The sequence below is a fragment of the Amblyomma maculatum genome, chromosome 1 (genome assembly GCF_055883805.1).
Source record: "Amblyomma maculatum isolate TAMU_Amacu chromosome 1, ASM5588380v1, whole genome shotgun sequence".
Lineage (NCBI taxonomy): Eukaryota > Metazoa > Arthropoda > Arachnida > Ixodida > Ixodidae > Amblyomma > Amblyomma maculatum.
In genome coordinates, this window is record NC_139344.1 from 127,440,958 (window position 1) to 127,455,869 (window position 14,912).

General features: G+C 40.9%; 1 protein-coding gene across 3 annotated transcripts; it reads left to right on the top strand.

The window, feature by feature from the left end:
* Positions 1-363: 363 nt before the first annotated feature.
* On the top strand, positions 364-13,636 carry LOC146203888 (uncharacterized). 3 transcript variants are annotated; one of them, XM_084588966.1, is made up of 8 exons: positions 364-534; positions 3,020-3,157; positions 5,773-6,020; positions 6,703-7,678; positions 8,002-8,071; positions 9,320-9,485; positions 10,731-10,842; positions 13,485-13,636. In XM_084588966.1, the coding sequence occupies exons 4-7, from the start codon at positions 7,556-7,558 to the stop codon at positions 10,840-10,842; spliced, it is 471 nt and encodes a 156-aa protein (XP_084445092.1). In that variant the 5' UTR covers positions 364-534; positions 3,020-3,157; positions 5,773-6,020; positions 6,703-7,555; the 3' UTR covers positions 13,485-13,636. The 3 variants fall into 3 exon arrangements, with proteins under 3 accessions (XP_084445092.1, XP_084445091.1, XP_084445090.1); XM_084588965.1 differs by having other exon boundaries at positions 367-534; positions 6,703-6,953; positions 10,764-10,842; XM_084588964.1 differs by having other exon boundaries at positions 369-534; positions 6,703-6,953.
* The last annotated feature ends 1,276 nt before the right edge of the window (positions 13,637-14,912 follow it).

Consider the following 14,912-nt stretch of genomic DNA (forward strand, 5'->3'; position numbering starts at 1 on the left):
TAACGGTCATACAACCGGCACTATGGCGCCGGCGCCTCGCGCCGGCTTTTGTTGTTCTCTCTTTTTGTTCTTTTTATATATCTGAACTTGTGATTTTCCTCTGCCATCCCTACATACGAGACAGGAAAAACAACGCTTTGTTCCATGGGAGCGAGTTTGTTGGTCTACCTCGGGCTGTGCAAACACCTGCAATCGCCAAGTAAAAAACACGCTCTTAGGTTTCACGGTTTCTCGAGATCGCCGGTTGGAATGCGTCACGACCTACGCCGCCCGCCAGCCCCGCTGCAACACTATCCGTTCGCCGCAGCCGTCGGCCGCTCGGCGCCGTCCTCCGCTTCCCTCATAGCCTCCTCTCCTTATCACCGGGCCAGAAACTCTGCACGTGATTTCTCTCTGCCATCTCGGTATCTGGCCTGCGCAGGACATGCGCAGAGCAGCGCAAAGCGCGCAGAAGCAGCCCGACCGATCTCTATCGCCGCTGTCGCCTTGGCTGATAAGGCTCTTTGAAGTCCACGTTTTTTGAATCTCATACAGGTATGTATTACATTTACGTCCCATTGTTTTGTTCAAACTTAATCCCGCAGCGGCAGCTGTAATGATACAGTGTGCTGTTGATGAATTTGAATTTGTTGTACCAAAGCAAAATGGATGTGTACTACCTAAGCCTACAAGTACGTTTGTGCAAATCCTAGCTTGGTCACCTTTGATGAGCTTGTGAGACTAAATCTGTACCAGTTATACAAAGTTGTTTATTATCGTTAAGTGCTCCGTTGTGTTCAACTCTCGTTAGGTTATTCACAGCGTGTTGTGAGGCTGGAGCGTAAGTTGAATTTGTGTTCTCACGTGTGAGCGCTTTTTGCTATAGTTTCGCGTACGCGCTGGTTTGTTCAGATCTAGGGAGCTCTTACTAGCACGTCTGTTTTGTTTCATTATGCGAAGACTAACTTCTTTGTTAGTTTGTGTTAGCGTTTCATTTTTTTTAGTGAAATCTATTGGCGTCGCAGATGTTTGCTTTTTTTTTTTTTTTTTTTTTTTTTTTGATGGCTGCGCTTTCTCCACAACCGAAAAGCGGCTACCGCTGACGGAATCGAACTCCTGGGCTGTTGGCACATGAATGCCTTATATGCATGTGATACGTCTAAAGGTGTCCCACCTGATTTAGACCAATTACAGACTCATCAAGATTGGTAGCTTAGCGAAGCATGTTGCATACGGTTGGATGTCTCCCTGAGCTCAGCAGAAAGTTTTTCTTCAAATTATGAAGTTTTATCTGATAATTACCTAACTCGTTAAATACTGATCTTCGGAAACAATTTTCCAGCTCTTATCTGAAATGTCTTCTGCAGCAAATTGTTAATTTTCTCTGAATAACTACCTAACTTATTAAACGCTTAGGTACGGAAACAATTTGTAAAAATTATCAGGACAATTATAGTCCCGCCTTTAAGGGCATGGCGCGACGGCGTAAGCCACCCGCTTTAATTATTAAGGTTCCCGCGTGGGGTAGAGTGAATGCAAGGGCCGATTCTGATATCACCCTCCCGTATGAATGGAAAGGCCTGAGTTGACATTTCGGCAACCCTGCGTACAGTTAGTGCTCGCCCATGTCAGCTGCCAGACATACTAGATTTACTGTATATGCTATATATACCGCCCAACAGCGCCATGCTCGTAATTTTTCGATGACAACGCTGGCGGACGGCCGCCGACGTTTCGGTGAGGCTTCATGAACATTTCTCAGTCACACGCGCGCGCGTCATATTGCACCGCGGCACAACGTGTAGGCTCTCTAGCGCGTCTCAGGCGCGTCTGAGCGTACAGCGGCCCCACCCGCTGGGCATCTGAAAGTTTTATGCACTTCGATGTCCATCGTTCTGGAGTGCTCACCCTCTCGCCCCGGCCGAAAAACTTTGAAGACGCAAAAAATTTGCATGGGATAATTGAAAAGTCTTCGAGCCGTAAACAAAATACGCAAGGGGAGCTCGAAGAAAAAAATTAAGGGTCTCTTAGATGTCTCTTAAGAGAATGAAGAAAGCCTACCCATCCTCTCCTAACATTTGCCGCTCATTGTTTGCCTTTTATCGTCGTTCGTTGCAGTGCTACATAATTGGTTTACAGGAAAGGAAAGGCGCTGTATCTATCACCCAAATTGCTTCGACAAGTGTGCGTTTGGACGGTACATTATTGCTCCTGTCACGCGGCGTTCCTTGGCGCGCGTTCAAGTGTGGGATGGCAGATGGCAGGAACGCTGACAAATGATACTTCTGGTTGGTCGCTTCGAATTTTGCGGCTGGTGACGTCACTTCTCTGTCGACCAATCTGGTGCGCCGCTTGCGCAGACAGCTTTTGTCGACGACAGTATGAGCCATTAAAGGCTTTCGCCATAAAAGAGTGGGGGAGAGCGTGCACTTGTCCGCGCAGGCGCGTAGCGCGTACGGTCTGGGAAGTGTCAATTGAGCGGGGTCTTACCGGTATCGCGTGAAATTCGTCTCACTTCACTGTCTAATCTAGGTTATAATTTGCAGTTATAATTTACTGTCCAATCTCGTTTTTTTCTCAGTTTCGAAAATAGCATGGCTATTGCGGTGCAAAAATAAAAACAGTGCCACAATTCTTAACGTTCTGCCTTTCACTGTAGTTGGGCAGATTGCATAAGCATCCTTATTTGCTCGTGCTCACGAAAAAAAAAAAAAAGTGAACGTGAGTGTCAGTATTCTGTATTCTGAGCCCAATTAATCGGGAATTTTTGTTTTTGTTATACGCTTTTCTTTCCGTCGCTCTTTAATCCCATTAATAATTCCTGCCCTTCTGGGCACCACACGTGCTCTCCATCGGTTGTTCTGTGCGCTATCACGATATCTAGATATTGTAGACGTTGCTGCGTAATTCTGGCTGTAGCTTGAGCTGCATGTAAAGTGTGGCAGTACACTTCAGGCTAATATGTTACCTAGACTGTGATGAACATTTTCCAATGGCCTTCACATTCTTGTTGCAGTAACACTTGTTCTTTATTTTTCAGAGAGCTTGCTTGTTTTCTGGAGTCCTCAGACGCTGGAATGAGTGGTGCCTTCTTCAGAATCAAATTTTGTTGGCTAGTAACTTGAACTGCCAAAAAAGATAATTGAATTCATTGAATTTTGTGTCTGCTGCATCATCAGTGAGTTACTTGAAATCCATATTTCAGCTGTGCATGCTGTCCCATTTTATTTGCAGCTTTCAGGACAAAACATTTGTAGTTTGATAGTATACAGCCATGTTAGCATGCAGAAAATGTGAATTTGAATCTGGGACTCTCTCTGGGCTATGCTCTACATTAGTGTGAATTCTCTTTGCTGTCATGAATTTCTTTCCTACGCTAGTCTCAGATGCCACATCCTCAGGAAGCATAAGAAAGAGCGATGGTTGAGAGCTCTTTACCTCCTGCTGCCGATTTGGTGTTCACATGTAGGGTCGAGGGCTGTCTTAAGAGTTTTGCTTCAATAAATAACCTTATGAAGCATTTAAGTTGGCATATGAGTTGTGGAGTTACAGTGAGATGCGCTGTTAACATCTGTAGTAGCATGTTTAAGGTGAAATCTTCATTATCCAGCCATTTAACTCGAAAATATACTGTAGTAATTCTGACCTTGTCTCTCCTCTTGACTCTACCTCTGGCTTAGAGTTTGTTACAGTAGATGATGCTGTGGATGATCCAGGCAGCTCTAGTTGCAGACAAGGGGCAACAGAAAGAAATGACGAGTGGAAAAATTGTGTTGAGAGTTCTCTTGGTTTTTTCTATCTCATGCTTGAGTCAAAGCTCATTGTTCCTGTCACCACTGTGCAAAGCATTGCCCAAAAGTGAAGCCAAATTCATGAATTAAATAAGAAATACACTATTTCTAAGTTGTAGGCATTGTTCAAAAACAAATCTAGTGAAGATTTTACAACGGAATTGGTCACCGTCATTGACAATGATGCCTTGAGCGAGCTGAATTTATTATTCAGCACTGACTACAGACGCAAGGCTTACTTTAAGAAAGCCTATGCATACGTTGAACCGAAATGTGTAAGGCTTGGTCGAGACAGGTTTAGAAGAGACAGGCACATGCATATGTTCCCATTTTGGAGACGTTGGCTGCTCTTCTGGCCAATGCTGAGGTTGCAGAATGTCCTGCAAGCACAGAGTGTCCACCCATTGGAGACTGCATGGCTGATATAACTGATTCGCCGGCTTCTCGAAACAGTGCATTACAATCAAATGAGCCAGTGCTTCAGCTTCTGTTGTACCAAGATGCCTTTGAGGTTGTTAATCCTCTTGGCTGTTCTCGGAAGAAGCATAGTTGGTTGGGGTTTATTTTACACTTGTAAATTTCAGAAAGCACAATCGATCTAGCCGTGACCACATTCAATTAGCACTTCTGTGCTCAGAGTCTAACCTGAAGCTGTCCGGCCAGGAAAGTTTTTGAGCCACTGATCAATGACCTTTTGCTCCTAGAAAGTGGTGGAATTTCTTTTGAAAGTACGCTGGTTAAGGGCACTGTTGTAGCAATATTAGGAGATAACCTAGGTTCCCATTTCATTGGTGGGTTCACAGAAAGCTTCAGCTCGTCTCATCACTTCTGTCGGTACTGCCTTATAACTCGTTCAGTTTCATGGAAAACCCTACATGCATGCTGACAAAAGAACACCTTCCAAATATGACTTCGCTGCTGCGCAAGCCGTTAATGCAGGAACAGTATTTGAAGGTGTCAAATCCTGCAGTGTTTTTAATAAGCTTGCATATTTTCATGTCTGCAGTCAAGGCTTGCCCCCCCTGCATTGGTCATGACCTCTTTGAAGTTGTGGTCTGTTATGATATAGCCCTTTTTCTTAAATTCTTTGTTGAGACACTACACTGGTTCACTTATCAGAATTTGAATTATTGCATCATAAATTGTAACTACAAAGGGTCAGATGCTTCTAACAAACCTCCTGAAGTTAATGTGCAGGGCAGAAGATTAAGCTCTGAGGCTGTAAAAACTTGGGTGCTACTTCGGCTTCTCCCTCTGATGATTGGTCACAAGACTGAAAGTACAGACGTAGTCTGGGGCTTGTACCTCAATCTAAGAGCGATTGTAGACATTGTGTGTGCATCAGTAGTCTCTGGAGAGCAGGCAGCATACTTGGCCATTTTAACTGAAGAATACTTGGCAGACAGGCTTCGCCTTTTTTCTACAGAGCCCTTAAAGCCAAAACACCATTTCATCACTCTCTACCCAAGCTTGAGGATGCACTTTGGGCCATTAATAAATATGTCGACTCTCCGATTTGAAAGCAAGCATTCTTATTTTAAGAACTGTGTGCGATCAACAAAGAATTTTAAGGCTGTTTGTAGAACGGTTGCAGAGAAGCACCAGCTGTTACAGGCATTCTTGCACTCTGAAGGATTTTTTAAGTCAGATGTCTTCTTTACCTCGACTGTGCCGTTTTGTGCCCAGAACTATGCTCCAGAGCTGCATGAGTGCTTTAATAGCAACTTTCACTCCACCAACTGTGTGACAAGTAATTCTGTTGTATGCAAGGGTACAGAGTACTATGTTCATGATTTTGTTGCACTGTTTATAAGGGATGAGCTCTGCTTTGGTGAAATAACTGTTATTGTCATTCAGCACAAAATCAAAGTATTTTTTGTAGTAAAGCTCTTCGAAGCATGTTTTTGCCCAGGACTGCATGTGTACAGGCTGTGTAATAGAAACCTGTTTACAGCCGTGGAAGTCTGTAATATTGCTGATTTTTTACCCTTTACCGGTTTAGGAACTAAGCGGTGAGACTGTCATCGTGCCAAAGCATCACATCCACAAAAAGAATGGAGAGCCTTGAGATGGAAATAATGAGGTCTCTACCCACCCTGCCTCCTGATACACTGCAAGCACTCGTGAAAAAACTTTTGGAACTCGGTGTGGAGTGTGGTGATGACTTGAGCCTCATCAATGAGCAGGATTTGACAAGTGTCCTCAAGCCGATTCAAGCTCGGAAACTGGTTGCGTACTTCACAAGCAAATGTAAGTTTTTTTATGTCTAACAGAATAGTTCTTGATACAGCATGACTGGAAATTTCAACTGAAGACTTATCTAAATGTACAAAGTAATTTGTTAAGCAGCACGTCTCAAAGTATATTCTGTAGTGCCGTGGACTGTCTCGAATAGCCCAGGAGCTTCTCTAATGATGTTTTTGAAGTATATTGAACACTATGCCAGAAGTTCATAAATCTGCAAGTTGAAGAAAAAATTAAAACAGGAGAGGCACCAAGCCTATTTTTAGAAATAGGGCAATAATAAGAAACTGATTAGGTAAGAAAACCACGTGGGGCATAGTGTTTTTTGCCTTAATATATATTCCAACATATTTCAGTAAATGTTATTTTTTTCATTTTTATCATTTTCTTGTTACAGCCTGTCAAGCCATCGTCCTTTATAAAAAAAAAAAAAGGGCTTAAACGTCAGTTTGCTGCTCTTTGTTATTTGTTATCCACTATAGTACTCGTAAAACTTTCGTTGGCACGGAATGGCACACATTGTGTAGAATTTTCGTTTATGTACTCTTTTCGTGACTCCTGAGCCAATGTACAGCTGTTTTATAAGTGCACGATGTAGTATTTTAAGTAGCAGTCTATTGAGCGTTTTCTTTTTTTTTTTTTTTTTGTAATGAAAATTAGCATAACGCAAGCTTAAATTCATGCACAGATTCCCAGGGTCTGGGAGCCACACAAAAAAGCCAGGAGGTGGAAAAAGGAAAAGATGCGCAAGTTGAACCTGTTGCAGGACCTTCAAAACGCCAAGAGGAACCAATGGAGCAAGAATGCAGTGGTATCCGAGCATTAATTAACCCAAACTGGGCAGAGGCATTTAGCGTACCTTGGGACACGATGCCAAAAACACTACTCAGTGCTGTGAAAGAGGGAAAGCGACCAGCGCCTAAAGACCGCAGAAAAATGGTTCGTATAATTATCGACAGCGTTCGTAAAGTGTGCCCATCTCCATTACGCAAGCAGCTTGCTATCATTGCAAAAGCAGTAGTGATGTCCCATCCAGCATCTTTTAAAGATATTTTCGATGGTGCACTCATTGGTACTGGCTATGATTCCTTACTGAACCAGCTTGTCGCACGTGCTGAAAATGTGAGAAGGGAAGACTCCCAAAACAGGAAAGGTGACCAGGGTAATCCTGCAAAGAGATCAAGCTTCATAAGCAAAGCATTTGCTTCATCCTCTGCCCCACCAAACGATAGTGAGGTTATGAGGAGGGAGCAGCTTACTATGCAGAATATGTTCAGAGACAATCCATCCTACAGAGAAGAGGTAGCCGAAATGATGAAATCCACACACTGTCTGCAGCAAGAGGACATCAAATCAGGCATGGCAATATCAAACCTGAAGAGCACATGGCCGTACTTGTTCACAGTGCGTGGTATTGAAAGCCATTTTAAGTTTCTTCTAGGCATAGACGCGAAAGAAACACTTGAGCGTTCCTTAAGAGAAAAAAAAGTGCACCATCATGAATTTTTTTGATAAAGAACGGCATAGGAAAAAAAGCCATAATGGAGGCATGGAAAGTGCTTCAAGCTCAAGACCAAAACAAAAATGTGGAGCTCCTGGGATTAATCCAGCTGATCACCTGCTGGTTTGCAGAAGATGTCAGTCACCTTGTGCAAAGAAGAGAGGTATGTGTCTAAGAAGGTGACAAAAGGCTATAAACAACTGCGCACTTTGAATTGGAATTGTGACAGGTCCGAATGCATGGTTGCTTCATTTTATGTAAAATTCTTGGTTGTTTATTCAAGTTCAGCCTACAGGGAACCAAGGGTCTTTTAAATAGTGTCTTATATCCTTAATTGTTGCAGCGTAAGCTTTCTAATTACTTGCTGAAATATGGTTCCTTGAAGCCATGAAGCATCCTAGCTAACTTTCCTTGATAAACGCTTTCGATGCAGTGGTATTTGTATATATGTGAAGCGCAAACTCAAAAAGTTTTCTTCTCTTTTAGGTGTACTTAACTTCAACCGACATTGAAAAACTTCCAGACTTGCCCCTTTCACCTTGCATTATTGCAGCAGGTATGTATTTTTTCAAAATTGAATCAGATCTGCCCTTTTGTGGTATATATTTTGGTACCTGCAACATACCTTTGGTGCCTGCAACAGTTCACAATAGGTAGCGAATCACTGGAAGTGGTAGGCAAATATGTCTACTTGGGACAGGTAGTAAACACATATGCAGAACATGAAAGGAAAATAACTAGGAGAAGGTTGGCACGGAGCTCATTTGGCAAGTGTTTGCAAATTATGACTAGCAGCTTACAGGTATTGCTCAAGAGGAAAGTATACAGCAGTTGCAGCTTACCTGTACTCGCCTATGGGACTGAAACATGGAGGCTGACAAAAAGGGTTCTACTTAAGTTAAGGACAACGCAAAGGGCTGTGGAACGAGGAATGGTAGGTGTAATGTTGAGATAGGAAGCATGCGGAGTGGGCCAGAGAAATAACTTCAAGTTAATGACACTCTAGTGGTAATTAAACAGAAATGGGCATGGGCAAGGCATGTAGTGCATAGATAGGATGACCGATGGTCGTTTAGGGTAGCAAATTGGATTCCGAGGAAGGAAAGCGCATAGAAAAGGGTGTGGTAACAAATTGGATTCCAAGAGAAGGAAAGCTTTGCATCGAAAGGGCGGCAAAATTTAGGTGGGCGGATGAGGTGAAAAAGTTCACAAAGGTCAGTTAGATTCAGCTAGCACAGGACCAGGTTAATTGGAGAAACATAGGAGAGGCCTTCGACCTGCAGTGAGGTTAGTCAGGCTGATGACAATGATGACATCACTGAAACATTAATTCACATGCATTAATGATGACATCACTGAAACATTAATTCACATGCATTTTAATTACATGCATTTTTTAACATTATAGCTCACAGGGCCAGTATTTCAAACAAGCTGCTTGTATGTATATGGCTGTTTGGTGCTTATATGCGAAGTTTTTATCGGACAATTTTTCCGACCTGGATGCTTGGTTTTTATTTCAAAATAGTGTATCAAAGATGTTTTTGTAGCATTAGGTGGCTGTATATGTGAAACATGAAAAATTTTGAAATCCAAACTGGTAATACTTCAGCCATTAGGAACATTTTATTGCACTTGCGTCGTCATGCCATACAGAGGCTAAGTCAATATGTGGACGTTCATTAGATAAACTGCATTTTCGTGGACCCCCCCCCCCCCCCCTCAGTGTACTATACATGCAAAAAAATATATAACTGCTTTAACTATTCCAATATCATTTCATTAGTGCTCTTATTGATCCTAGGTGATGACATATGGAACCCAGAGGAGTACCTCCTCCTCATTGATAGGCATGTGGTTGGTGTGGCGGAAGATTTTACAGCTGCATTCTGCATGCTGTTTGCAACTTACTTTGTGTTCCACATATGTTATGCTGAGAAAGTAGAGTCAACTCTGGAATTCTTTCAAAGGTACGTGCTTAAATTAGGTTTTTAATGCTTCGTTTTTTCCTTTTCATGAAGAAATGTGCTGACATTGTTGTATGTGGTATTTAATATTTAATTAGGTTGTCAGGGGAATTGAAAAAAAAAACACAATCCTGTGCTTGCAATGGCCTCAACACATATACTAGATTTCCTTGGAACTTTTTTTGGAAACATCTGCTTACAGCTCTCTGTTGAAAGTAATGCCCTCTAACACTTCAAAGAAGCACTAAGACGGCATACATGCATTTACAGCCTGTAAATATTCATTCTGAGACATGAACAAATGTGGCACTTTTACTGAAGAAAAATATACGGCTACTGTGCAATGAATAGAACTTCAAAGTTTTCCTGCCCCTCCATTCAAACTCTTAACCTAATTCTGTAGACTCTCATGGCCACAGTTATGAAACAGAACAAAGTCTCACTTCTAAGATCTGCACTTAAACTCTCTTATAATGTACTAGTACAGTTTTCCTGTGAAGTTGGCTTGGATATCTGCATATTAATAAGCGATAGCTTATACAGCTCATTCGACCAAAAAGACATAGGCATCCTAGTAGTAGTTGCAGTTGTCGCCACTGTGTGTTGGAAATAATTAGAGATTGTGAAAAAATATATCACAGTAATTTGAGATTCTAGCTTGATTGATGACTGATTGATGTGTGTAACAGTAATTTGAGATTCTAGCTTGATTGATGACTGATTGATGTGTGTAACAGGCAATAAATGACAAGTTCTAATTTAAAGAAATGAAAAACTTGGGAGAAGGGGGTCCAAAGGTGTCAGTCTTCAGAATGAGAAGCCAACGCTTGATAATGCTAAATAGAAAATTTAGAGTATTTAATTGATTCATAATTTAATGAAATGTTTAATGAATAAAAAATGCATTCAAAGATGTCAGACTGCGCCGAATGAAAGGTTTGCTGACTGTAAGTATCGGTACATAAAATAAAAAAATGAAAAGTGAAAAATAGAATATACAAAATCAGTGAAAAACATCCTTCATGTGTGTGTAATGCTTATGCCATAATCTTAATCTTGAAGAATTATTATGCCCCTATATTAGTTTTTCACTACCCTTAGCTTATTAAAGCTCAGTTTTTCGTGAGTTGGCTTCTTGTGATCATGACACATCATTCTACTGATAAGAAGTTTCTTTTGTCTTCAGTGCCTCTAAGCAGTTTGCCTTAAGAAGATTGTGTTTGCTGTTTTTCTTGGTATATAACATAGGGCATTTTTTTCAATCAATCCCGACCATGGCAGCAAGGCCAAACGAAAGAAGCTCAACCCGAAAGTGCTCAGTTTGACTAAAAAAATTATGGAGTCTGAATGGAATCTGTAGGTAAGTAGCAGTTCCCGGCTTTGTTGTCTTGTGAATTGAAAGCACCAGATGCAAAGAACAATAACCAGGCATTCACATTGCTTTAGCACTGTAAAGGTGTGTGCGAGTCCTCATAAGGGGAGCCCAATATTCACAGTAGTGCCCGGTTATGTCTTAGTAGCAGGGAACAATAGGGTAGAACATCACACTGCCCTTTTTCCTATGTGTATTAAGTGTATGCGTGTGTCTTCTCAGTAGCAGGGAACAATATTGTTGAACATTTCCTGCCCTTTTTCTTTGTCTAAGAGAGAAACTGCACACCCCTGTATGTTTTTTAAGAATTCTTCAGCATTCAGTATTAACAATATTCAGAAGGTCTGCGTGATTTTACAATACTGCAAATAACCACATTGCTCAGGCCAACAATGCAACAAAAAGTGAGAAGGAAAGTTGTAATTCAGTTCGTAAAAAACAATTGAAGATGAGCAAGTTTCTTACATGCTTTGTAAATAGTTACTTCAGCAACCTAGTCAATTCATAACTATTTTACAGATCAAAGAGATTGAAATGTTGACTAAGCACAATATATAGAACCAATGAGGGAGAATGTAATTTAACCTATTGCTTGTTTTGCTAATAATTTATTCTAGGCCATTGTTATTAAGGCTTATTATGTAGCTAAAATCATGAGGGAGACATTCATTGCATTGTTTTTGATTTTGATCGTTCTCTTAGGTTCATTATTTCACATGCCCTGGTTAGCTTCGGCATAGCTATCCGTGTACTCATTACAGACATCTGATATTGACATTTGTTGCTGTCATAGTGCTCCGAGAGTAGCTCAGCATGAACCTTAATTCAAGGCATGCTGTGTCATTTTCAAGCTGATGTAAATCGGGGTCAAGCTGTGGGGCAACTGAACTCTTGAAGAGGTGTGACTGCCCGTCAGTCCCCCATAGGAAGCGATATAATTGCGATCGGATAAAGACGTGTCAGCCATACTCTCTCTTCACTATTTGTTGCATGCTTACAGCAGGCTTGAGATTACTGAATCTCAAAAAAATTTGAAATAGATGTATGTGATGAAACTATGATTATCTCCAATTAGAGTAATTCATTAATAATCTCCAATTAGAGCCTTTATCTTAGTAAATCTTGGTCCTGCAAAACAGGATGAAGATGCCTAATAAGTAAAGCAGAATGGTGGGCCTAACAATTTTTGAGAGCTACGAGTACTCAAAAAGTAGTGCCCACATTCTTTTTTTCTCGGACATTGATTAGTCAAAATTTATGAAACTCGCAAATATTACAGCCGCGCGTCTACTAGAGGTATAACTCTTTAAATGCATTTTCAGTAAGACTGCATGGTTTTGTGAAACTGATGACCAGTTTTTATACCAGTTTTCATTCAGAGTATCAGCACGGATGACTGCCTGCCCTCATAGTGGCCTAAAAATAAACTCTTACCCAATTTCGTTGGATTATATTGCCCTATCCTCCTATTTTTGGCATTTCACCGCATGATTTTATTTATGTGCTTTATTGATCTAGCTTTCAGAATAACTGAGACTGTTATTTGCACCTTGCGGGCATGGCTGCTATATAAGTAAATTTAGCTGCTGATACAAAAATGGCATACATGCATGTATTTGTTCTTCAGTGATGCGAAGCAATAACCATTGACTGTGGTTGCATTGAAAAATGCTATGGATACAGCAGATATGGGGCTGTATTCGTTGTGAATTTCATATATTATGCACAAAAATTGATTGAGAAAAAAGTGAGGGGCATACAAGGGAGGAAGCATTAGAAGTCATGAATAAAAATATTTGCCATGCAATGGACATCAAGCAATCCAGCCCATAAAAAGTGAAATAACCAAGGAGCTAAAGATAGGGTGGAGAGCAGGTTTCCAGATGTCTCATCAAGCAAGAGCCTGAGAGCACCTATCAGGATGAAAGCTTGTAGTAGTTAAGAAATTAGAGGCCAGTGAAAAGGGTTGTGATAAATAGATTTTAGTGCAGTGAATCATATGAAAGGAAAATAATTGTTGTAAACTTAAGAGGCAGAAATAGAGGAGGAAACTACGAAAAAGAAATATAGTTAACAATGACCTTGATATGCAGTTGAGTGAATATAGTAGAAATACAAGTATGATGTCTTGTAAAGGAGCATATTATAAATTGAAGATAGAAGGATAGGTGATGAAAATGGGACACTGCACTTATGAAAACCAGTGGCATTTTCACAAGATGTTACACGGGTTACTACAGTGACGATTACAGCGTTTCGCCACAAGAGGCGACACGAGTCGTTTTCATGGGACTTTCAGTGCCAAATTTAAATTATCAACCCTCGTTTCTTGTATATCGCAGTGCTCGATCTACACCATACGAGGTAATAATCGCATTACATATTTTGGTCAGCGTTCTGTCCCTTTAAGCAAGTTGAAATTTGTTTACAAATGTATATTTATGCCCACAGTCGCCGCTCCCAGTATATACTGAATGTGCTCGCATTGCCAATTATATCCAAATGATCTGTATACCGCTGAAACTTGAAGCTCAATTGCGAGGAAGTCATGCCATAAGTAGTGATATGTGGCATCTGCATGAAGCACAGAAGTATTGTAATGTCTTACACTGTTTTTTTCCTTTCTTCAGATCTTTGAACGTCCATGGAAGGTATGCACAAGGGATTCATGGAAGTATGGACGAGAGAATTCGAAGTCTTTCGAAAGCAGATACCATAGCTTTGTTTATTTACCCAAATTCAGGTTGGTGGAAAACCTAAATAAACAGTTTTCAGCACTGGCCACTCTTGCTGATTTGCCTGCCTTCCGTACCGACACTGCACATTTTATGCGGTGGCCTAATCAGTGCATCAGTACCTTGGTTTTAGCCAAGTTGGCTCATTTCTTATAAGGTACAGGCTTGCCTAAAGAATACTGCGTGAACTAAGAAACACATGTATTTCTTCATTTTATCTCGTGTTCTTTGTGAACGAATGTACAAGTAGTGCCTTCTTAATATGCATGTAGTTTTTAGGTTTGTGTGTCTGAATTCCAGACATCCATATTTTACAGTGTAAAGAGGCGAAAAGGGAAAATGTTTCTAGATAGATTTTATACACCACTGTGTATTTCACGTTCGGCCCAGTGCAGATTTTACAAGCCCTGCTTTAATTTACCAAAAAAGGACTGTAGGAGTGAAAAACGAGCCACAATTTTTTCTACGGGTAAACATTATCTAAACAACATAACTACCGTATACGTGAAATACGGTTCACAATTTTTTCTACAGGTAAGCATTATAAAAACATAACTACTGTATATCTGAAATACGGGCCATCATGTTTTCTACATGTAAACATTATATAAATAGTGTAAGTACCGTATACATAAAATACGGGCCACAATTGTTTCTACGGGTAAACATTATATAAACAGCGTAAGTACCGTATACCTAAAATACGGGCCACAATTCTTTCTACAGGTAAACATCATATATACAGCGTTAGTACCGTATACTGGAAATACGGGCCATAATTTTTTCTACAGGTTAACATTATATTAACTGCATGATTGCTGTATACTTGAAATACGGGCCACAATTTTTTTTACGGTAAAAGTTTGGCAGCATCAGCTGCCAGTACTTTCACCGTAAAAACAACGGCGGATTTTTTACAGTGTAGCTGAAGCGCAGTTTTCCTTTTATAACACTGAAAGAAATCTCCACTCATGGTATAGAAATGCAGCTGTGAGGGCATTTAATAGCCTCTTTATCCGCATAAGATTAGCTCTCAAGCTCTCAAGTTTCCTTGATCGGCGATAAAAAGAGGAGCAAAAGGCTGACTGATTTTCTTGAGGGGTTCGCTGTGCACTATGGTTGCTCCCCGCTGACGCATGGGAGCTGCAGTCGTCGTAGCAGCGTCGAATATCCCCAAAAATCCCCATTGTGGCATGCCTACTATGAACGACTCCCCTGCTGTGGCACAGCCAAGAGTGATGCACCCTCCTATTCAAAAGCTGTTACCTCCCATACCCTCGCCTGCCAGTGAAAAGCCGGCATTCACGACCATTAATGCAGTTT

Bases quoted from the DNA above. Each gene is read 5' to 3' on its own strand.
- LOC146203888 (XM_084588964.1), top strand. From the start codon at position 5,825: ATGGAGAGCCTTGAGATGGAAATAATGAGGTCTCTACCCACCCTGCCT. The intron at 6,021-6,702 runs GTAAGTTTTTTT...ATTCATGCACAG, and splicing joins TGCGTACTTCACAAGCAAAT to ATTCCCAGGGTCTGGGAGCC. The intron at 8,072-9,319 runs GTATGTATTTTT...TATTGATCCTAG, and splicing joins ACCTTGCATTATTGCAGCAG to GTGATGACATATGGAACCCA.